This window comes from Eschrichtius robustus, chromosome 5 (genome assembly GCF_028021215.1).
Source record: "Eschrichtius robustus isolate mEscRob2 chromosome 5, mEscRob2.pri, whole genome shotgun sequence".
Taxonomy (NCBI): domain Eukaryota; kingdom Metazoa; phylum Chordata; class Mammalia; order Artiodactyla; family Eschrichtiidae; genus Eschrichtius; species Eschrichtius robustus.
In genome coordinates, this window is record NC_090828.1 from 66,511,418 (window position 1) to 66,536,006 (window position 24,589).

The following is a 24,589-nucleotide window of genomic DNA, read 5'->3' on the forward strand; positions in this document are numbered from 1 at the left end:
CTTGTTCCCTGGAAGTCATCTTTCTGAAGAGACAAATGATTACATTCCTTGCCCTTCATGATAATCCTTATAGTACTAAAAATGAGAATATTTTAGGAGAGACCTGTGGCTTAGTGGTTAAGACCTCAGTATTTGAAGCTAGACAGATCTAAATCGGAGCCTTTTGATCTAAACTCTGGGGATTCTGCCCATATCATAACAGAAGGTGGCTTATTGGCTATATGAGTTGGGGTACGAACATTGTGTCAATCAATAACCCCAAACATATTTCCACAGACCAGCACCCACATGGCAAGGGTTTCATATGCCTGCAGTTAACCTAGGAAATTAAGAATAATGTCACAAATATTTATAAAGCTAAACATATTCAATTTAAAGAACTTTATTGTAAAAGTGTGACTTTATTTTTTTTTTAATTCCAGAGACTAAAAGCATTTTATGTTAACATCCTCTTTTTGAAATGATGGTGGGAATAAATGATAATAGGTTGTTTTAATACTTTATTTGGCCAAATTAAAAATTGGCGACCCTGGACTTCCCTGGTGGCGCAGTGGTTAAGAATCCACCTGCCAGTTCAGGGGACACGGATTCGAGCCCTGGTCCGGGAAGATCCCACATGCTGAGGAGCAACTAAGCCCGTGTGCCACAACTACTGAAGCCCCTGAGCCCAGAGCCTGTGCTCCACAACAAGAGAAGCCACCGCAATGAGAAGTCCGCGCACCACAAAGAAGAGTAGCCCCTGCTCACCGCAACTAGAGAAAGCCCACATGCAGCAACGATGACCCAAGGTGGCCAAAAAAAAAAAAAAAAAATTGGTGACCCTGTGTTGGTCCTCTCATTTTATTTAACTGGTACATGAAATCAAGAGTCCAGGAACCAGTGGGATAGACAATCACTACTTAACCTTATAGGTTAATATGTTTGTATGTGTGTACCAACAGGTTCAGACATTAGAACTGTATAACCTGTATTAAAGTCTACAAATTTGTCCTGTAATTGTGTATTCTATCATGTGTGCATTAGAATTTCATATTATTATGTAAGAAGATAAATGTTTCTGAGTCACTACAAATTTATCAAAATGTTCATAGTCAAGAAATATTATTGCTTCTATCATGTACTATACTACTCATAGTACTGTCCTTCCTGGAACATGGGAATATTCTCCAAGGTTGTCAATTAACATTGATTCAACCAGTGTGGCAGCAAAGGCACTAGAGGAGAAAAATATTACAGGCAGTCAAGTATTGTTGGGGAAGATGCATCACCAAGAAATTCTTGACATCACTAGTAGATAATCTTCAGTGTCCACTGAGTACTCAGTGTTGCTCAAGTCCCTTACTACCTTCTCAGAACACTCATATTTGCAAATAACGCCGCCTCTTACCCCACCAAGAAACATGAGGACATTATCATGAACTTCCTCAGCTTCTTTCCTCTGCAATGAAAAATGTCTTCCTTCCCTTCCCTCTGCTTCCCTCCCCTTTCCTGCCTTGCCCCCTCTTTGCTTTTCTCCCTTTCCCTTTCCCCCTCTACCTCCCTCTATTCCCTACCTTCATATCTTTCCAGAGATCATTTTCCCGCATTCATTTCTACGTACTCTGATACCTTGCTCCATGAGTTATTCACCTTCTCTTGTGTCTTTATTCTCTCCTTCATGATTGATTCTTTCTGTCCAGCTTCGCACTTTCAAAATTGTTTCTTCTAATTTCGAAAATTAACTTTTCTCAACTGTGATGCATCTTTGTTCACTGTCCCGTTATCTCTTTCCTTTTAAAAATTACCTTCTAGGGACTTCGCTGGCGGTCCAGTGGTTGAGACTTCACCTTCCAACGCAGGGGGTCGGGTTCAATCCCTGGTTGGGGAGCTAAGATCCCACATACCTCGTGGACAAAAACCAGAAAACATAAAACAGAAGCAATATTGTAACAAATTCAATAAAGACTTTAAAAATGGTCCACATCAAAACAAAATCTTTAAAAAAATAAATAAAAATTACCTTCTAAAATCAGGGTTCTGTACTCAACACTTTCACTCTTGGTTAAAATTAAATGAAATATAGGTCTCAATGATATTGATGAGAAAACTTGGCTGTAAATAATCTTGTTGATATAAGCACATTGAGTTTTCAAAATACCGTGCTGGCTATTATTCTTCTCAATAACATTATGAGGAAAAGACTGGAAAATATTTTCAAACGGTGAACATAGGAACAAGGAACATTAACCATGTGGAGGAGAGCTGTATATACTCTGTATCTGGTTATCATGAATACCTCCTCTATTTAATGTTTACTTAGAAGGGTAAGATGTTCACAGAGCTATTCAATTGTTACCTGCAGCATTTTGTTTGTTTGTCTTCCAGGAATGTAGCTTTTATTTATGACAGTGTGGAGACCAGAAAGTTCTTAAAATAAATTTATAGGAAATTATATTTCAATTATATTTTGAAGTATAAATTCTTCATTAAAAATATGTTGTTATAGAAAATTCAATTTACTTACTAAACTTTCATGAATCACTACCCTTCGTTAAACTGCCTACAGTGTGTCTGTGTGTGTTGTTGGAAAGCATTAAGGTGCAGGTTTTATGTTTCTTCTTCAAGCTGTTTGAAATAAATTGAGACTAACAGATTCAAATACCAAACCAATGTTGAATCTTATTCTTCCCAGGCACCTTCTCACTCTCTTTAATGCTCTCGGATCTGGCTCCTCTTCCCACCAGTCTACAATTAGCCAAATTCAATGATCTTTATTCAGTCTTTATCATATTTGGCAGATTTTTAGAATTGGATGAGGATGGTCATCACCACCTCCTTCACTGAATTGCGTCTTCCTTTGCCTTCCATAAAACTAAACTCTTCTAGGTCTCTTCTTACATTTTAGATTCTTTGCCTTTACCGTTTATTAATTTTTTCCCACTTCTTACAGATTTATTCAGCAGCTTCAGCCTTTTTGTTGAGCTGGTGCTGCAATACCAACTTTCTGTTGGTCTTTTATACTTGCATATTTGCCTATCATCTTCAACTTCATACATCCAAAAGTGATTTGACCATATTCTATTCCTCTCAACCACCAGCAAAACTGGCCAGAAGTCAACCTGCTTTCTCAATATCTGTTATTGTTTGGGTCCTTCTTCAGGCTCAGCAAAAGAAGTAAGTACAAATTACAGAATATATAGAGGAACGAATGAGTAACTCTACAGGCGGATTCAGGGACAATTATAACTGTAAACTCTGATCTGGGTTTGAAGAATGTGAGGGATAGGGCAGTCCAAACAGCAGAAATATTATAGAAAAGTGGTCAAAAGTATAGATTCTGCAGCCAGATTGCCTGGATTCAAACATCAACTATACTGTTTACTAGCTGAACAACTTTGAAAAGTTTCTTAGCCCCTCTTTGCCTCAATTTTGTCATCTGTAAAATGGTAATAATAATTTGTATGAGGATTAAATGAGTTAATACAAGTAGAGCTTTCGGATCAACAGTTCCAAGCCTATGGTAATTACTATATAAGTATTTGCCCTGATGATGATGAAGGCCAAAGACACACGTGAAAATCAGAAACAGGATGGCATGTTTAGAGCATTCACAATAGTTCAATATGGCTACAGTGAAAAATGGGTATTGATACTGACAGAGAGGCAAGCAGGGGCCAGATAATGAAGGGCCCTAAGTGCATGTTGGCTCTTTGGCTTTAACATATGACATAACATAACATAATGGTGATGAAGAACCATTAAGACATTTGTAAAAGAAATAAAGGTAGGAGTGAAGATGCTAGAGTAGATTCTGACTTTAAGGAAAAGGAAACAGAGAGCAGGGTCATAATTTGAGAAGTTACTGGAAGAATACAGGCAAGCAATGATGAGACATAAGCCCTGACTACTTCCTCATCTATCTTTCTACCTCTGAAATCAAACCCATCCTTCAGGATTCAGTGACATTTTTCTTATGTCTTATTACTGGAAGAGAATTTTCTCTCCTGTGAACTTCTATGGGACTTTGATGTATATGTTCACACCCAGACAGTTTTGAGAGTGAAGGAGGAGACTATTAATAATTCTAATAAAGCAACAGGCATAAACGAGGACTCTCCTAGGCAAAGCAGGACATAGGATCACCACTGTATTCCATTTATATGGCACTTAGCCATGAAGCAGTGGTTTAAAATACAGTTTTCTTCCTCTCATCACCCTCCTTCTCCAATTTTTGCCACAAGAACACACACACCAGAAAGTGTATGATTGGCAGAAACTGGCCTTAAATACTTCTGTATCTTCCGTACTTTGTACAGAGAAAGTGTTTTCTAGGTATTTAGTAAAAGGTCAAATTAGTTAATTTTTAGCATTGCTCTAAATAGTTCTATTTTTAAAAGAGTCATTTATCCCTCTAAGATATTTTGCCCTTTGCTTATATACTCTAACAGAGGGCTGTCATTATATGCAAGATATATAAAAGAATAAAACATCAGAAAAGTTACAAATGAAAATTGACCTTGGTATATTATAGTAATATTGGATATATGTAATAAATATTTAAATGGACATATATTACATCCATAAGAGCAAACATACTACCTCTCTGTTACCTATAAAGAGACATAGATATAAGTGTGGGTATATGTATAATTATGTATATACATAAATATTTCCAAGGTATAAGGTCCATAAATTGATTTTTGACTCTTTAGAACTTAAAGATTATATAATACTCACCTTGTTCTTTGCTGTGATGGAACTACTGAGTTTGCCATTTAAAATTTATTCCTCTAAAAGGAATTAGGGATTCTGGACCTTGTTTTCTCTTCAATATCACTTGGCCTGATTCTTATCTGCATTATTAATGTCCATCGTTCAGCAGGGATGGTAAAGAAACGTCTTGTTCAGCAGTATTTCTTGCAGTCACAGAAAACACACATTTCTAAAGGCAAACAGATTGCGCCTTTGGTCAACCTTAGTCATAAGTGCAGCCATTCTCCCTACCTCAGGAAAAATGTCTATTGAGTTATGCTGACGGATCTTGTCAGTAGGTGCAACGCTAGAGCAAAATATAGTATCTATAAGATTGTGATCTTATAAATATGCAAGGAGGTGGATAATAGGATTTATGGAGAATGGTTAAAGTATGTAGACATATTTCTTTCAGAGACAAGGATAGGAGGAAGGACTTCATTCAAATGCAGCAGAGGTTTCCAATTTGTAATGTTATGATTTGCTAAAATAAAACTCATTAGGCAGTTAACTGCATGAAATTTAGTCTAAAACTAGCCAGGTATGTCTTAGAATTTTATTCTACCATTCCTCTTTCCCCACCCCAAAATCTTGGCATTTCCATGGCATTCTCTCTGGACTATGCCTTAAATGTCCAACTCAATCCAAAGATAACTTCAATGTGGTGAGCTCCAAGTCTCTGGGCTTATTAGATAACCTCTCTTACCTTTCAATCTTAGAGCATTAAAAACAAAACAAAACAAAACAACAGCAACAACAAAAACTCATCTAATTCTAAAAGCCTACCAGGGCAATAGTTACAAATACAGTTCCAAGTCTCATCTCAAATTAAATCAGAATCACCATAAAAGGGTCTAAAATGTCTAATGAGTTGTACTGTTAGAATGAGGTAGAAGAAAGCTATAGCAAGCTCCCTAGGAGGGTCTTATAATCAGCAAGTCTGGGAAAGCCTAGCTTAGTGGTTGGTAGCCTGGTAAGGTTCAAGGCCTTCAGGAACTCATCATTAGTTGATTATAATACTTAATTAATAAAATACTCAAAAGTCAGAATGGGCACATCACCAAGTATCATCCCTGAGTTACAGAGTTTGAGTCAGTATGATACTGTTATGTAACCAAAGACTTCCCAGCAATATGGGCTGAATAAAGAGAATAAAACAGCTTATCCTTCAGCCTACATGATTTAGATATACTAAAAGAAAATGAGTTCTAACATCAGGGACTTAATTAGCTTGTATAGACCTTTGTAAAAATTAGGGGAAAGTCTCCTTATCTCCTCTGGGGAAAACAGCTCTGTGCTGGGACAAAGGATACAGTAAATGGATTTCAACTGGCACTTTCGTGCAGAACAACCTGAACAACTGGTTGTCATTATTGATCTAAACTACCAACACCAAGAGAGATCACAGAGGAAAAGATTAACTTCTAGGCCAATAACCATTCTAATATTTCAAGGCTGTGGAATGCTTTTATACACCCAAATGGCATATTATGATTCACATGAGGACTAAAAAGTTATGATAGGGTAATGGGACAAGTACCCATAGGTCTTTGCAAACTTCATTGAAGTTTGCTGTTGCTTTTTGGTTAGACTGTAAAAATATTACCTATTATTTAAGGAAAAAAAACTAAAATAGTACAGAAAGGTATAAAATACTATTATCCCACTCTCCTCTCAGAGCAATTTCCTGCATAACTGTCCAGGCATTGTTTCTTTTGTTTCTGTTTTTTAAAATTTTATTTATTTATTTGTTTATTTATTTATTTGTTTATTTATTTATGGCTGCGTTGGGTCTTCACTGCTGCATGAGGGCTTTCTCTAGTTGCGGAGAGCGGGGGCTACTCTCCCTTGTGGTGTGCAGGCTTCTCATTGTGGTGGCTTCTCTTGTTGCGGAGTACGGGCTCTAGGTGTGCAGGCTTCAGTAGTTGTGGCACGCGGGCTCAGTAGTTGTGGCTCGCCGGCTCTAGAGCGCAGGCTCAGTAGTTGTGGCACGCGGGCTTAGTTGCTCTGCGGCATGTGGGATCTTTCCAGACCAGGGCTTGAACCCGTGTCCCTTGAATTGGCAGGTGGATTCTTAACTACTGCGCCACAAGGGAAGTCCCCAGGCATTGTTTTACACATATGCAAACATACTGTTTGTTATTATAAATAATGAAACGTTTTTACATCATTCTACACTTGACCTTACCATTAATATAGCTTAGATATATTTCCATTTGGCACATATAAATCTACCTCATTCTTTGTAAATAATGTGTAGCATTCCATTCTGTAGATTTAATTAAACACTTACTGATGGACACTTAGATTTTTCTAGTTTTGCTCTATAGCTAGCAAGGCTGTAATGAATATCTTTCTTTCTGTATTTTTGTGAAATCTATGAATATTTCTGTTGGATAAATTCTTGAAACTGGATTTTCTAGGTCTAAAGTATTTACATTTTCCATGTTTATTTTAGACAGCTGGATTAAGTGTAGGTGCTTCTCCTTGAAGCAGGGGCCATCATATGATCCTCTTTAATTTTTCATCTCCCAACATATCTTCTAGGCCAAATAATTCTACAACCATAACAACTGCAAGGGGAGGAACCACGCCCATCCTACATGGTATAGAAAAGTGCCTGCATTGCACTTTTTAAAAAGTTGAATAAATGAATAACCTACCAACTTGAAGAGTGATTGCAAACTGCATTGAAAACATCCTTCACAATATCTTGAAATTTAGGACCAACCACATAAAGCCAATAATGCTTTTTTTTTTTTTTTTTTTTGCAGTGAACCCAACACAATCAGCATGTACAGCAATGTCATATTTCAGATGGTGGGAGCTGCATGACATCATATTAGTATTCAAAAACAATGACTACTTGAGAATGAAAATGAGGAGGTATGGCAAATACTATCAGGACATCTGATGCTGTTAAATTTTTACGTATCCTATGAATGAGAAATAAAGAATGTAATTTAAATTATCTTTTAACAATTATACTTAAAAGAAACTATCTCATTCAGCAATAAAGTTTTTATTTTAAAATACTGAAGAAGATTGGAATATTTATTTCTAAGATAGGAATTATCTACATTTTTTATTACAACAGCAAAACATGGTTCTCATAATAAAGTCAAGACTACAAAATTTACACAGTAGAAAATAAGAAGCCCAAAGACAACTCTTGCTAAAACTTGGTTTATATTTTTTCATGAGTTATTACTACCTGTAACATTAGATCAAAAACATTTACTTAACCTTTCAAACTTCCTAAGCTGCTGTTTCTTAATTGATCTTCCAGAAGACCAGAAATACTATTGTTATAAAAACTATAATACCTGAAGCTCATCATTTAACTTTCCTGAACACTGGATTCTTATTGACATAATGAAGTGTTTGGAAGACATGAATTTTCAAGGTCCATTCTAGTATCAAAACACTATTTTTCTGAGAATAAAACCAATTTCTGGTGGCATAAAACAATAAACTATCATAATTAACATGGTGAATCTAGTAAACCTCACATTAGTTTTCTAGGCTTCTAAGACAATATACAGAGGATTTCTCATAAGGAGGGATAGCTGTTGTCTACACATTGATTTTGTTATAACAACTGTCTGGGGGAAAAGATGTCCACATTACAGAAGGTCACCTGGTTCTTAGGAATCTGTGGAAGATGATTTCCTTTCTGCTCTGTGAGGCCGTATTTCATCAGGCAGCCCACGTCCCAGCCTGTAACGCAACTCTAAAATAAAACCTAACTCTGAATTACCCTGACAAATCTAGTCTCCTTGGTATTACCTGAACTACAATTTGGAAATGAATTGCTGAATTTTAGGGCCTTTTATAGCCAGGTACAATTTTTGAGAGCATCTCCTAAATCAATAGTTTAGGGATCAAGTTCTGCCTAGACCTAAGTTAACTGTGTCTCAGAAGCCATTTAGTTTTTTGGTCTTAAACTTCATTGCTGATCCCCTTCCGCCATATATATAGAAGGATGAATGTCAACTAAATAGAAACTATGACTTGCTGAAGTGCTGTTACTATTGACACCTTAAAATCACATATAACCTTTTTCTATGCTAGACTAAGGCCAACTATTAGTACAGCATGCAGATTTTTCTCTGTGTCCATTATAATATCCTAATGATGAAGGAAGTTTGCTCAATAAACAGTTTTAATATCATATTTTTAAATTGTTATTAAAGCAGTGGTTTTCAAAGCATGGTCCCCAGACCAACAGCATCAGTATCACTAGGGAATGTGTTAGAAATTCATATTTTTGCCTCCCCATCCTCATTGAACTAGAACCTCTGCAGGTGGCAGCCTAGGAATCTGTGCTTTAACAAGTCCCCCAGGTGATTCTGACATGTGCTCAAGTTCAAGAACCAGTGCTCCAAAGCATTCTTATGCATAGGGCAACAATGTTACCCAGTGGCCAAACATATACACTATTTTTCAAAAATTATATATATTGTGTATATATATATATATACTATATGTAATATGTATACTATATTTTTTCACAATTTTCGCTCTTTTTAAAGTGGGCTTGGAACTCAATCCCAAAATTCACATATGTGACAAATTTCTACCTCTTCTTCTTTTAAATCTAATAAAATCCAAAGTTGAGCACTAGTCTCACTGGATTGCCAGGAAAGTAAATCTCACTCAGTATTACAACCTTCTCTCCCAGGACTCAACCAGAATCCAAGAGGCTTATGTGGTGTTCAGAAAATAGGAAGTCCATCATAGCCTCTGATGGCATCCTTATTTTCCATACTACTGTGGATCCCTGAGGCCAGTATTCCAGATTCAGCTCTGCTGGGCACACCATGCAACCATTATTCTGAAGTTTTGCCTCCTTCTGGGTGCACTGTCACAGATTAGGGGGTGGAGCCCTAGAAATCACAGGACCCTATTGCATTTGGCCCCTGTCCCAGTTTCTGAAAAGGGCTCCTCCCTCTCTTGCCTCAGAGGCACTTCTCTGGCTCCTTCTACCCGCCAATAAACCAACTCATTTCTTTAGTAAACTTAGTCCTTTACAAAAGACCCCAAAGCTTAAACTGCTTTAAAATAGAATTTCCTGAAATGATGCAAATGTCCTCTATCTGTCCTGTCCAATCCAGGAACCACTAGCCACAGTGGTTCCTGAGCATTTGAAATGTGGCTAGTGCAACTGACGTATCTAATTTTTAATTTTAATTAACCGTAATGTAAACAGCCTCATGTGGCTAGCGCCACCTTTCTAAAGGCTTTTGCTTTCACCCTGCTACAAAAATACTAATGGCCTAGCCATCCTCATGAATCTGGCGAATGGAAAATATGGAGAGCAATACGATACAGCATCTCAAGAAAGTTCTCTGGTGGTGAGTAGGGGGGTGTTCGTTGCGCTGTTCAAATTTCCTGCATGTTTGAAAATTCTCAAAATAAAAATTTGTGGGAAAAAATATCCTGCCGTTAAAGCCCATTTGTAAAGCCCAGTTACAAATGGATTTATGAGCAGGGATCTTGAGGGATGAGCTCCAGCTGTTTTAATTCAGCCGATTCAGACAAGTGGTAGGACTGATGAGGAGGGCCCAGTGCCTGAGAAATCAGGAGATGGCTGTGAAGAGAGAGAAAACCTGGGTACTTTGACGTGAGAACAACAACAACAACAAAATCTCAGCAGCCAGGGGAAGCAGAAGCTCCTCCTCCAGGCACGCCTCCGAATGGGAGGGTTCTCTTCCCAAGGGAGACGGAGGCGGTGCCTTCGGGGTGGAGGGGCCGTCAGCGAGTCAGTGTGAGGTGGTTCGCTGGTGAGCTTCTGGCCTAAGTTGTTACAGACAAAGAAGTCAGGCTGGCGGAGTGAGAGGTATTTAGGGCAAGCAAGTCGGAACCAGAAGCTAGGAAGAGGCAACCTGGTGGAGTAGAGGCATCACACAGCGGCTGTTAACACACAGATGCTGAAATGGATGCAGGGAGGGGAGAGACAAAGGGAAAAAGGAGAGAAAGGAAGATGAGTGAGAAGAATTGCATTTGAGGTACCCAAAGAAGATCCTGCTAGAGCATAACATCCTGCGTAACCGAGTCTGCCGGGCAGGCGCGAAGTCGCTCTTGGCTCCTTTATTTTTGCAGACTGAGCTCTTGACATTAGCGTGTATTGACTCCAAGGAGCGTTATGACTGCTTGGAAACACTGCCATAAACAAAGTTTCCAGAATCAGACACCTAGAAAGCTAAGGCCTGATTCTTCTCAACCTTAAGATAAAAATTAGAACAGAGCTCTGGTTATCTGACATCCAGAAATAACAGTGTCTAGGAAGATGTGCAGTGTGAGTTTGATGTCAGGGAAGATTTTTCAGATGTGACCTTGGACCTAAGTGAGTAGAATCTAAAGCAATGTACTGTCTACCTCGATGTCACACCAGGCAGAGGGGGAGTGATCACTATTCTTTGTTCTTATTCTATCGACCAGAAAAAGATTCTTTAAAGAAGTAGAAGGAAAGACAGATGGCATCTTGACAAGATATTCAGTATATCACAGTTGTAAACATTTAAATAATTCATTGTTTCTATTTCAAAATACCAGACTCTTTTTGAAATCTATTTTTCTGTGTTTTCTCTCTCCTACTTTTGCATAGATGAAATGTCAAGATATAGTCAAGAACATCAAGAAAAAAATAACTCCTGGTAAGTCTGTGTCATGGTATTTGAGTAGAAACATTCGTTACATCTGTTAGTTCAGGTAAGCAAGAAACAAATTTCCTGTTATTAGAAGTTCTTAGCCATCAGATATCTGAGCTGCTCAGGTATTTTTAAAGAAAAACAAAGTATCATTCAGTGGTCTAAAAGAAGTTAATTGTAGGAATTGAGTGGAAGGATTCCCTGGACTGCAGCAAGTTAATGTGAGTTTCACTTCATTATTGATATATTAATCCTTAAAACTGGGCAAAGACCACACAGTTTAGTCTGTTTATTGCACTTACTAAAACAGCTATTAAAGCTGTCACTACTTGTCATTTATTCATTTCCTTTTGTGAATATCTCTTCAAGGTCTGTCTCCTTTTACTAGACTTTAAATTCTGAGAGGAGAAGACAAGAATTTTATTCTCTGCCATCAGCGCTCATTAAACGTTTGGTGAATAAATGAATGATTAAGTAACACATGGTTAGAAATCTGATCACTTCCTCAACTTTCTCCATAGTATCATTTAGCAAAAAAAAAAAAAAAATGTGAAAGGTAAGCGACTGACGATTATCATCGTCTCCCTAATTTACTTAAATGAATAAAATTGGAGAATTTTAAAGGGATGAGTTATGACAACCATCTTATTTTTTGCATCAGCAGACACCATGCTTCATGCGCGATTCAAAAGAACGGTACGTTTGTTCTGTGTTATTTGGAGAAGAAAAGAGCACTAGATAGCATACGGAAGGCTGGATGATGTCAGGGAGGTAAGATGTCTTGCCCCATAGTCAGCTCATTAGGTAAGAGGCTTTCCTGTAGCTGTGGTATGAACTTTTACAAGGTGGTTTTCAATTTTTGAAATATTTTCACATAATCTCATTTAGTCTATACACTAACAAAACAAATATTACAATCCTAGTCCCAACTGCCCACTGCAAATGTATAAACTAAAGCAGAGAAAAGTTAACAACTTTGCCCAAAGTTGCAGAGTTATTAAGGGATAGAGCCTTAACTCAGATTCAGCAATTTTGACTTCAGTTAACTTCTAACTTTTCCATGGTATCACCTGTGAGACTAAACTCTGTGCCAATTTATTTGGATTTCATACATATTTACTCTCTATATTTTCTGCTTCAACTTTATGGTAAAATAGCCTTAAGAAGAAAAGACAAACACCTCATCTCTTTATTATTCATAACTGCTTTGAAGGCTAGATCGGGAGTAGAAAACTGTGAGACCTTGGGTAGATTATTTCATATCTTTGGGCTTCATTTGTAAAATAAAGAGATTGGACAATCGTTTCTAAAGTTCCTTCCAGCTCCCAAATTTAATGAGGTCATAGATTTATCTCTGTTTTATTTTTTGGGTACTTACTTTTACTTTTTTCTTCACCAGAACCACCTATTTTTCTTAAGGGTTTCCTTTAACTTCTCGAATAAATGAAAAAATAATATATATACAAGTGAATCGGTGTAAGAATTGGGGGGAAGAAAGCCAAACAGAGGCACAATTGAAGGGCTTCAACAGTCCTATAAGATTTACTAAATGCTTATGGAATCAATACTTTGCTCTGTGTTCAGAGTAGTTGGGAGTACAAATAATTATAGGTTAAAGTTATTCAATGCCTACCATGTATCTAACACTGCTGTGTTCATTAACTATTAACTCATTTAATCTTCTTAACAGCTTTCTGAGGTATTAGTCCCACTTTACAGCTGAAGCACAGAGAAGTTAAGTAGTTTTTCCAAGTAAACAGCTTGGGAATGGTGGTGTCAGGATTTGATTGCAGGTGGCCTAGCTCCAGGGACCAAGATGTTACCCATCTCACTATATTGTGTGGCTTTAAGGTACTCCCCATTTAGTAGAAAAGATTAAACAAACAAAAAATACACCATAACTATAATGCAAAAATTATAAAAGTGTGTTAAGTCTTACAGAGCACTATGTGTTTTACGGAAATTAATGGTTATGTCTATTATGTGTCAGGAACTTTTCGTATGTGGTTATGTGTTTAGTTTCTTTAGTAAATACGGAAAGTTAAGCTCAGGAAATTACTTGCCCGAGTCACAAAGATAATGGCATGCCAGGAGTTCCATCTCACGTCTGGGAGACCATATTCTTGCTACTGCACCAGGCAATCTCACACATCCAATCAGTTATGGCCATCCCTAAAGGCTTCATAGACAATGAGATTTGAGATGAACTATGAAAAAAAGAGTAGGTTTCTTTTTTCAGATGGAGAAAGAGCTCAGAGCAAAGTAAGGAAAGGCACCCAGAAGAAGGAATGGTTGTCCCATTTGCCTGGAATAAAGGCTCTATGAATGGAGAAGTAGGAGATAAGGCTTGAAAGACGATGAAAGGTCTTAGATGGCAGACTCAAACGTTGGTAGGTAAAAGTGAGCCAGTAGAAATGCTTGAGCTAAGGAACACTTCAGTTTTTCAGGGAAGACAGAGTTTTTCCTGGCCTGAGATCCAAAAGAAACTACTCACGTGAGGCCTTATGCAGGGAACAAGTTTACCAGGCGTGGCAAAGCAAATTCCCAAAGTAGTTTTAATCCAACAAACACTCATGGAGTGCCAGGCATGGTGTTTTGTGCTAAATACTTTAACCTTAGAACAAAATTCAACAAAGGAAATTTTATAAAGGGCTAAATTAATAGGGCCCAAGTGTGCAGCCTTCCAATAGTCCGACAGACCAAGTTTAGGCTTTAAAGATCTCAGAAAGGTAGTTTGATCATCTGTTCCTTTAACTATGATCCTCAGAAATTTTCTTCTGGATGAACTCTTCACTTGAAGCCAAAAGCATACAGGTTAAGATTATACACTCGGATGAGCACTTTAGTTTCTGATATTCTCTGCTGCATACCAAGTGCAGATTAATCCACAGGCTTTGAAAATCAGACCAGCAGGTATTACCAGCTGTCCTTTATCACAAACATTTAGCTTGACTATGAATGATGGAAACAAACAAAAGCAATCTTCATGAAAATAATATGTGCCTCTCTGGGTAGAATGCTCTTTTAAGGGAAACCAGTGAGAAATATTGCCTGGCACTGAAGTCTGTAATCATACTCACCCTTTCCCTCAAGATCGTCATTACCTAACCTACTGGCATGGAAAAAGGTTAATGTTCGTTGACTGCTTAACAAACTTAAAATCTGATTAAGGCAACTACGAATCACATCAACTCAAGTAAGATAATTAGAACTAGGATTGAAATTTGGGATCCATGTAAAAGATTCCACAAAGATTACTTAAACCTCAAATCTTATTTTAAAAATATCTTTAGGCAGAAATAGGAAATCTCTTTGTTCATTCTATTTCAATTCAATTCACTAAGTAACTGAAGAAATCTACGAGCAACAGACAGTTGCCTGATCGGTGCAAACATAAACGTTTGCGTAGGGATTAATTTTATTCTCAGTTTAAAATCAGCAGTGTTTTTTTTTTTTTTAACTGAAAAAATAGGTTTACTTCATTGGTTCCTCCCATTATCAGGGCTGGTAAAAAAAAAAAAAAAAAAAGAAGACTAATTTAACGTGCTTTCTAACAAAAAACACGGGATTGCAGCACTGCCTGCAAAGATGGGCGCAAGAAGCTCATCCCCTTCTGTTAAGAACTTGTGATTTTTCTGCTCCACCTTGTGGCCATAATGCAACTACTACATGTGAAAGTTAAAGGTTTTTCTCTGAGCTGGTGAGGCCTTCTAAATAGCCGCATTGCGGGAACCCGCCTCTACACAAACGTGTAGAAAATGGTGTCTTGCTTTGTAGCCGGAGATGGGAAACAGACTTGCCCTTTTTCCTACGTCCTCCCCCATTTCCTTCATTCTTTAATTCCTAATCCTCAGGCCCGCCCACCCACGGTGCCCCTAGGGTCGTTTCGCTGTTTGACCTCCGCCTCACCCAGCATCCGGTTGGTCGCGCCCCCTTCCCCACCCTCCGCCCTCCCTCTGGGTCCCCGCCCGTGCCTCGACCCCCGCAATCCCCGCCGCGAGGGCCCGCCCCCTCCGCCGGCAGCCAATGGCGGCGCGGCCCCGCCCCGCCCCGCCCCTCCCGCCGCGTCCCAAGCTGGTTTGGGCCTGGGCTGCGAGACCCTGAGACCCTGAGACCCTTGGCTCTTCTGCTGGGCTTCGGCAGGCGCGCGCCCAGGAGGCACGCGGCTCGGCCTTGGCAGCCATGGACTCGCAGGGGCTGAAGGTGAGCAAGAGCTGGCCGTGTGTTGCCGTGGGGGGGTGCCGGGCTGGCGAGGGGCCGGGGGGCGTGGGGAGCTCGCGGGCCGACCTGGCTAGGCCGTTGTTACCCTGCGGTACCTGCCGCCCCGGCTGGCTAGGTGTCCCCGCCTGGGGTGCGGGCCTGTAACCTACATCACTTGCTCTCCCTCCGCGGGCCCTGCTTTGCAATCTTGAGGTCTGGGCAGCCTTACCCGCGCGCTGCTTTCCGAATTGCCGTTAGTGTGCTTTTCCCACCCTGTAGGTCGTGTTTACTTTTACTTTTGTACCCTGTTTACTCGGAAGGTTTGGTCAACATAGGACGCCTAGTGCGTCTCCCGGGTGCAATTTTTAAGGACTTACAGCAAACTAGTGCCAGCTCCCCCCGTGGGACGGTAAAACGAGCACGGAAAGATGATACGAAATCAGTTAAAGACATAGGCTTGAAAATGGAGGAGTATTTTAGGGTGATGGTCTTCTCTGTTTATCACTTTATCACTGATGCATCCGTTCAGCAAATATTTAATGACGGTCCACGTAAGAAATGATATGAAAACAAAGACATGAAACTTGAAAGTAAAAGAAGTTACTTTTTAGGATGATTATCTTCTCCATTCATTTGTTCACTGATTCCCTTATTCAACACATATTGATGGAGGGCTCACTGTGTGTCCACTGGAGCTGGAGATAGTGATGAACAGAAAGGAACAGTCCCCGCCTTCACAGGGACTGTGAATTTATAATCTAATGTTGGCGAAAACCTTAATTAAATTAATTCAACAGATGTTTATTGAATGCCTCCCATGTGTCTGGCACTATTCTAAGCCTGAAGATAATAAGCCCTGCAGTAATAAAGCTAAGAAAAACCCTCCCAAATCTTTCTACATTTGGCGAGGGGGAGTCAGTCAGTAAACAGGTAAATGCAATGTGTACCATGTTAGCTGGTGAGGAGTGGTTGGAAGACAGTTTGGCAGTGATGAGGGTGCTGGAGTGTCTTTTGCTTTTTTGCCTAAAGTTTTGCATTATCTTCCTGTGAAGCCTTCCCTCATCCCCTTAAGTATTTTCATCCCCTTAAATTTATCCTTTGTACTGCCACCCAAATGAATTTTTTAATAAAAACACTTTCATGCTAAAAACTGATTTAACTCCTCATCACTTAGACTAGAGGATCAACTCAATCGGAGGCCCTTCTTGACCCTAGCTTTCTTCTAACCTTGTTATCCAATAATCCCTGTTCTACTTAACGTTCTAGAACAGGAGCCTTAAGTAGAACAGCAAACTTTAAAGGGCCAGGTGGTACATATTCAGGCTTTATGGGCCATAGGGTCTCTGTGGCATCGAATCTGCCATCGTATCATGAAAGCAGCTATAGACAATACTTAAACATGGCTTTGTTCCAATAAAACTTTACTTACGGACACTGAAATTTGAATTATTTGAATATAGCTCCCTGTGCTATACAGTAGGAACTTGTTGTTTATCCATTATCTATATAATAGTTTGCATCTGCTAACCCCAAATTCCCAATCCATCTCTACCCCACCTCCCCTCCCCCTTGGCAACCATCAGTCTCTTCTCTGTGTCTTAGTCTGTTTTTGTGTCGTAGATAAATTCATTTGTGTCATACTTTCGATTCCACATATAAGTGATATCATACGGTATTTCTCTTTCTAACTTACTTCACTTAGTATGATAATATCTAGTTGCATCCATGTTGATGCAAATGGCATTATTTCATTCTTTTTTATGGCCAAATAGTATTCCATTGTGTGTGTGTGTGTGTGTATACACACACACACCACATCTCCTTTATCCATTCATCTGTCAATAGACATTTAGGTTGTTTCCATGTCTTGGCTATTGTAAATAGTGCTGCTGTGAACATTGGCATGCATGTATCTTTTTGAATTTTCTCCGGATATATGCCCAGGAGTGGGATTGCAGGATCATCCGGGATCATACAGTATCATCCAGATATATGCCCAGGAGTGGGATTGCGGGATCTTACGGCAACTCTATTTTTAGTTTTTTGAGGAACCTCCATACGGTTTTCCATAATGGCTGCACCAACTTTATTCCCACCGACAGTGTAGTAGGGTTCCCTTTTCTCCACACCCTCTCCAGCATTTGTTATTTGTAGATTTTTTTAATGATGGCCATTCTGACCGGTGTGAGGTGGTACCTCATTGTTGCTTTGACTTGCATTTCTCTAATAAATAACGATGTTGAGCATCTTTTCATGTGCCCGTTGGCCATCTGTATGTCTACTTTGGAGAAGTGTCTATTTAGGTCTTCTGCCCATTTTTTGATTGGGTTGTTGGGCTTTTTTTTTTTTTTTCTTGTTTTTTAATTTTTATTTATTTATTTTTTATGGCTGCATTGGGTCCCCGTTTCCGTGTGAGGGCTTACCCCCGTTGCGGCAAGCGGGGGCCACTCCTCATCGCGGCGCGCGGGCCTGTCACTATCGCGGCCTCTCTTGTTGCGGAGCACAGGCTCCAGACGCGCAGGCCCAACAATCGTGGCTCACGGGCCCAGCCGCTCCGCGGCATGCGGGATCCTCCCAGACCAGGGCTCGAACCCGTGTCCCCCTCATTGGCAGGCAGACTCCCAACCACTGCGCCACCAGGTCCTTTTTTTTCCCTGAGTTGTTTGAGCTCTTTGTATATTTTGAAAATTAAGCCCTTGTCAGTTACATCATTTGCAAATATTTTCTCCCACTCCGTAGGTTTTTTCATTTTGTTTGTGGTTTCCTTTGCTGTACATAAGCTTTTAAGTTTGATTAGGTCCCATTTGTTTATTTTTGCTTTTAATTCTATTACCTTGGGAAACTGACGTAATAAAACATTGGTGCGATTTATGTCAGAGAATGTTTTGCCTTATGCTCTCTTCTAGGAGTTTTATGGTGTCATGTCTTAATATTTAAGTCTTTAAGCCATTTTGAGTTTATTTTTGTGTATGGTGTGAGGATGTGTTCTAACTTCATTGATTTACATGCGGCTGCCCAGCTTTCCCAGCACCACTTGCTGAAGAGACTGTCTTTTCTCTATTGTATATTCTTACCTCCTTTGTGGAAGATTAATTGACCGTAGGTGTGTGGGTTCAAATAGTCTTTAGATTCTAGTCTCAGTTGAAAATTTTAAGCTTTTCTGGGACAGGAACCATATCTTATTCATCTTCATGTTCACCGTACCTAGCCCAGTGCTTGGCACTCGTAGCAGTCAGTAAATGTTTGCTGGATTGAACAACCTATAACCTGAACCAAGGGAGTGGAAATAGGTGCGGGGAGTGGGAAGCAGACTAGAACAACAGAAGAAGAACCTACTGACTGGTTAAACTTATGGGGACTGTGCAAACAGGAAGAGAGGATTCCTGATGCCATGTCTGGCTTGGGTTTTGGGGAAATTGAAATAGGAATCTGGAGCTGTGATGAGAGGTCTTGGCTGGACACGTGTTTTTTTTTTTTTTTTTAATATCAACATTCGGGGTTTGGAGGAACTTTTTTTTTTTTTTGGAATAGGAGTTTTACAGTATGATATCTCAATCCTTACAATGACCTATAAATGACTACCAGCATTTTACAAATGAGCAAACTGAGTGGCTATAAGATGGACCAGAAAATTGAAAACAGGTCTTAAAATCCATGCCCTTTTTATGATACCATGCCACTGCCTTTTAGGAGAGTTATAGGTGCTTAGTGATACTAAACGCTGGACAGAAGTCAAGTAAGATGATATTAAAAGTGTCCTTAGTTGTGGCAAGCTAAGAAGTCATTTGCAACCTTAGGGAAAGGGCTCTGGAGGAAAACTGCACTTTCCTGAGGTGTGCTGCGGGGATCTTGGAATTGGTGTCCGGATCACACTTTGAAGAAACAGTGGCTGAGAAGGGACTGGAGAACAGTAACCACAGGAGGGAAGCAGAGTAAAAGTTGGAGGATGTTTGCCAGACTGTTCTAGAGAAGCGTGTGGACTGTAGCCCTCTAGAAACAATGGACTGTAAAAAAAAAAAAAAAAGCTGTTCAGACACTCATTTTAATCCTGTCAATCAGTGCTTCGTCTGTATTTCTTGCTCCTGCTGAACCAGCTGAAGAGTCAGACCAGGGAGGTAGGGGATGGCCCGAATTGGTTTGTGGGAGTGAATCAGGTATATCATGGTGATAGTGAATATGGTTTCCCTCTTTGATTAGGTTAGCAACTAAGCCTTAGATGTGATCCTGAGAAAAATGGTGTAAAGCATAGCTCCAATTAATCAGAACTTTGTATCTCCCGATACTAGTTTTCTGCCTCATGTATAAATAATATAATTTTGAAAAAAGCCTAATGATAGTGATTTCCATTAAAAAATAGATCCTTTGTTTTACTGACAGTTATTTGTTGTGGAACTCAGAAAACAAGATAACCTTTGACAATCAATTGCTGAGTTTAATTGGTCATTACTTTGTGATGCTATAAAAACAAAATAGAAGGGTTTTTGTTTTTAAAAGAAACCTGGTCTGGCAGTGGAAGCCTCTTGTCCTTTTTTTTTTTTTTTTTTTTAATTCCTGCTTTTTGTCTGTTTTCCCATTTTCTAAAACCTTAAGAAAATGTGGGGAAAGGAAAGAGGTGAAAATACCCTGACTTCAGTATTGTTAAGAAATAGTGTAGGAAAAAAAAGATGGAAATTATTAGAAAACATTGAGTTATTTCAATAATTTTGTGTTCACTGTATTCTACATTCCTTAAGTGCTAGCCTTTAACAGTATTTAAGGAACTTGGAAGAAAAAAACACGTTATCAAAGTTTTAGATTATTCAAGATCTTAGGTTAATATCTGCTTAGAGTATTTCAGAACATCAGAATCTCTTTTAACATTTTGTCTTTATTTCCTCTTAGACTTTGATTAATTACTATTGTCAAGAGAGATATTTCCATCATGTGTTACTTGCGGCCAGTGAGGGAACTAAGAGGTATGGCAGTGATCCCATCTTCAGGTTTTATTATGCCTATGGTACATTAATGGAAGGTATGAGCTAATTATTAAACATTTCCATAAGTTTTAAATTCTTGTTTTGCACGAAGAACAATTTTCACTTCGTAATTTTGATTTTCAGGTAAAACTCAAGAAGCTCTTCGAGAATTTGAGGCTATTAAAAATAAACAAGATGTATCACTTTGTTCTCTAATTGCACTGATATACACTCATAAAATGAGTCCCAATCCAGGTATAGTATTTAAGTACAATGCTTAGACAGTTTTTTCTACTCAATTCATTTTGATTTTTCTCAATTACCTTAACATTCAGTCTAATCATACTGTATTATGTATTATCTGTAGATACTATTTATGTCATAGTTGTTTTATCTTCCTGACAAGACTAAGTTTATCAAGCATGAGAAATATGGGTCTTCTATTGCTTTCATATTCCTTATATCCTATGGCAGAAGTTTCATTAGTATGTAGGAATTGTTTGAATTAATGTAAAGGTGAATAAATATTAGCAATGGTTAAACCAAAAAAGGACAGCTCAAAACAGGTATATACATAAATTACTCTGCAGCAGCCAACTTTACAACTTGTTTTGTGCATATATAGCTACATGCAGTTTCTCTCTTCTACTATATCTTGAGCTTCTTAAAAGCCTTTACATCCCCCAGGGGGGCTAGCTCTTTGGAAGATATTCAGTAAATTTTTATCCAGTAGTAGGTTGGGAAATATGATTAGATTATAGAAGGAACTTTATACATAAACCAGCAATTAAAATAGTGTGCACTGTCTTAATACATAGCATATCTTAATGGCTGAGGCAGAACAGTATTGGAATTATAGGTAATAAAAAAGAAATAGTATTGTATTCATCCATATATATCCAGTAACAGCTAATAGCATTGTAAAAATAGATCTTGTTTCAAATAATTAAACAATTACCAAATGTCAAATTTTTTTAAATATTAGGAAACAGTTTTTTCTTAAGCAAAGTATCACTTACATCCTTCACCCACATATACTTGTACAAATAAATAAAAAGTTATTTAAAATACTAATATATTTAGTTCATAAACAAATATAACGACTAGATGCTTTCTAAAACTTTTAAGAAAGTGTGGGGACATGGCATGTACTGTTTATCCATAGGAGTAGGCTGGGAAGACTTTGTGGAAATGGGGACTTGATCTTCTCAGACAGGAGAACTCGATGGGCAAATATGTGGAAATGGTTCAGGATTAGGTTCATCTCTGGATCCCCTTCCTCTATGTTCCAGCAGGAGTGTGTGTAGCTGGAGCAGGGAATTGGTGTAGGAGAGCTGTAGTCAGTAAGCCTTAAAAAAAAAAAGAGAGAAATTAACAAAATGTTTTCTTCCTAGAATCAAGTTTTTATTTAATTGGTTACTCCCAAGAGTACTGGTTGTGTTAGAAAATGTGATTTCCAGGATTGTTTAGAGACACCTGAGTACTCACTCGACTTTCCTCCATAATAATGCTGAGTGCGCTTGAGTTCAGGAGAGGCCCAGATGTCTGTCTGTCTCGCCTAGGAAGAGCCTACATTGTTCTCATACATTCTTCCTGAATGCTAATGTAAGCCCTGTTTATTAAAGGGCTGTGATGCATTAAGAACTTGAGCTGATATCTGGAAAGAACTAGCTTTATGCAGACTATCACAGCTAGCTGATGCCCTGCTAGGGACTTGATGGAAATCTGGGCAGGAAGGTACAGTGCCTGCTCCTGCCCCGATAAGTTCTGTTTCTGTATCATGCCTATTTAGTGAGAACTTCTGAAGGTGTTGCAGTGGGTGTGCTGTAGGCAGGGCAGAAGGGGTCCCTTGCCAAGCAATCTCTAGCCCTCCAGAGTACAATTTTGTTTCCTAAACTCGTAAAATTGTACCTTAGTAATTCCACATTTAAATTTAAATTTGTATCATTAGAGTTAAAAGGAAGAGTCATGTACCTTTCCTTGGTAGCCATTTCCAGAAAGGTGGTCTGTTAGAATCTCAGTCCTCAACTTGGACATTTCTTCTTTCTGTTGCCTAGCTGATCCACATTTTGATCCGACCTGGGATTTGGATCTAACTGACATTTGTGTCCCAAGCATTTACATAACAGATTAAAGAGAAGTGATTAGAGTTCTAGGCATAGACCATCTTTTTAAGGGAGCAGTCAGGCAGTCAGTATTAACTATATAAGTAGCAGTTTATACCACCTTTCATTGACCTGTGACAGCAGCCTGGCTTGGTTATATGTTTTAGAATTGGATTAGGAAGTAGGGTAATTTGACTCCTAGTTCTGAATTTGCCCCTAATAGTTGTCTCATTTTAGAATCATTGCCAACTTTTTCATCTTATTATTAAAAAAAAATATTTGCGTATATAGCCTTTATGTCTTGAGAATGACATGAACTGTAGAACTGTAGTGTGGTCACAGTGGTCATTAGCCACAGGTGGCTGTAGAGCACTTGAAATGTGTCTCGTTTGAGGACATGAATTTTAAATTTAATTCTAATTAATTTACTTTAAAATTTAAAACTGATACTTGATTCAGTTAGAAAAATTATGTTTAGAACAAGTATATGATTCTGCTTTTTCCAAAATAAATTTTATGAAATCTAAGTATAAAGATTTGCTGAAGAAAATTTCACATCTTAATTGAGATGTGCTTTGTGTAAAGTGCGTACCAGATTTTAAAGATTTAGTAAGACAAAAAAAAAGTATCTTCTTAATAATTTTCAAATCAATTATGTGTTGAAATGATAATTTGGATATATTGGGTTAAATAAAATATATTATTAAAGTGAATTTTACTTGTTTCTACTTCTTTGATGTGACTACTAGGAAATTTTAAATTACGTATGTGGCTTGCATTTTATTTTTATTAGTGCTGCTGTAGAGAGAAGAACTATATTCTCTGCTGTTAATTATCTGACCTATTATAAACTCTTAATCTAGAATTTAATTTTCACTTAATGTCTTTTTCTCCTTCTCCCAGATAGAGAAGCTATTCTGGAATCAGATGCCAGAGTGAAGGAGCAGCGTAAAGGAGCTGGACCAAAAGCTTTGTACCATGCAGGCTTATTTTTGTGGCACATTGGTCGTCACGATAAGGCGAGAGAATATGTTGACCGAATGATCAAAATGTCAAATGGTAGTAAAGAGGTAGCTGGTTTTCTTATTTTGAAATACTAACATTAAAGGAAGCTTATGTTATTTATATAAAAGCTTTGTTATTGCCCACTCTATTCTCATTTTATAAATAACAGCCTTATTTTAATATTTTATTATTTTATAAAATTGTAGTTCTCTAAGGTTTTTTTTTTTTAATGTTATTTATTAACTCTTGACAAGAGCCCTCCCTGGTTCCTTCCCTCCTTTTCTTTCTCCTTCCTTCCCTCCCACTCTCCTTATTGAACTGCTCTAGGTACAAGGCACCATTATTTGCACTGTTAATAATAGAAAGATAAAAAATACACAAACTTTACTTTCACGACTGGATCATCTAGCAGTGTTATAGAGCACACACCCAATTAACATTGTGAGAAAATTGACAAATGGAATGAGAGAAGTGTGATTAAAATGTGCAGGAAAATAATAGTTAACATTTATTGCTCATTTACTTTGTGCTAGGCACTATTTTATGTACTCAAGGGGAGATCACATCGATAACTGTTAGGCGAATGAAGAAGAATTTCTTGAAGGAAGTAGCATTTGAGCTAAAACCTGAAAGATGGATACAGTTTCCACAGGCAAAGATTATGGAAAAGGGAAGTAGATACTCCCAGGGTGGGAGATAATAGATAGAAAGGAGAAGAACAAGGAGACGTGTAGGTCTGGGTACAGTGAGAACCTCACACCTGATGGGAATACAGGGTACAGAGAAGAAGAGCGTGGAAGAAAAGGTTGGAAAAGTGGGTTGGGACAAATTGAAGGATCTTGATGGCTAGGTACAAATACTTATATCTAATTTGATATGCACTGAGGGTCATTGAAGATTTTTAATCATGTCAGTGATGTTATTAAAGTACAAATTCAGA

General features: G+C 38.4%; 1 protein-coding gene across 1 annotated transcript in view; it reads left to right on the plus strand.

Annotated features, from left to right (window-relative positions):
- Positions 1-15,456: 15,456 nt before the first annotated feature.
- Positions 15,457-24,589, plus strand: part of TTC21B (tetratricopeptide repeat domain 21B) — an 85,567-nt gene continuing 76,434 nt past the window's right edge. The window contains exons 1-4 of the mRNA XM_068544960.1: positions 15,457-15,587; positions 20,466-20,595; positions 20,684-20,794; positions 23,548-23,714. Coding sequence (XP_068401061.1) covers positions 15,567-15,587; positions 20,466-20,595; positions 20,684-20,794; positions 23,548-23,714 — 429 coding nt within the window. The 5' untranslated portion in view covers positions 15,457-15,566. The remainder of the gene's footprint in view (positions 15,588-20,465; positions 20,596-20,683; positions 20,795-23,547; positions 23,715-24,589) is intronic.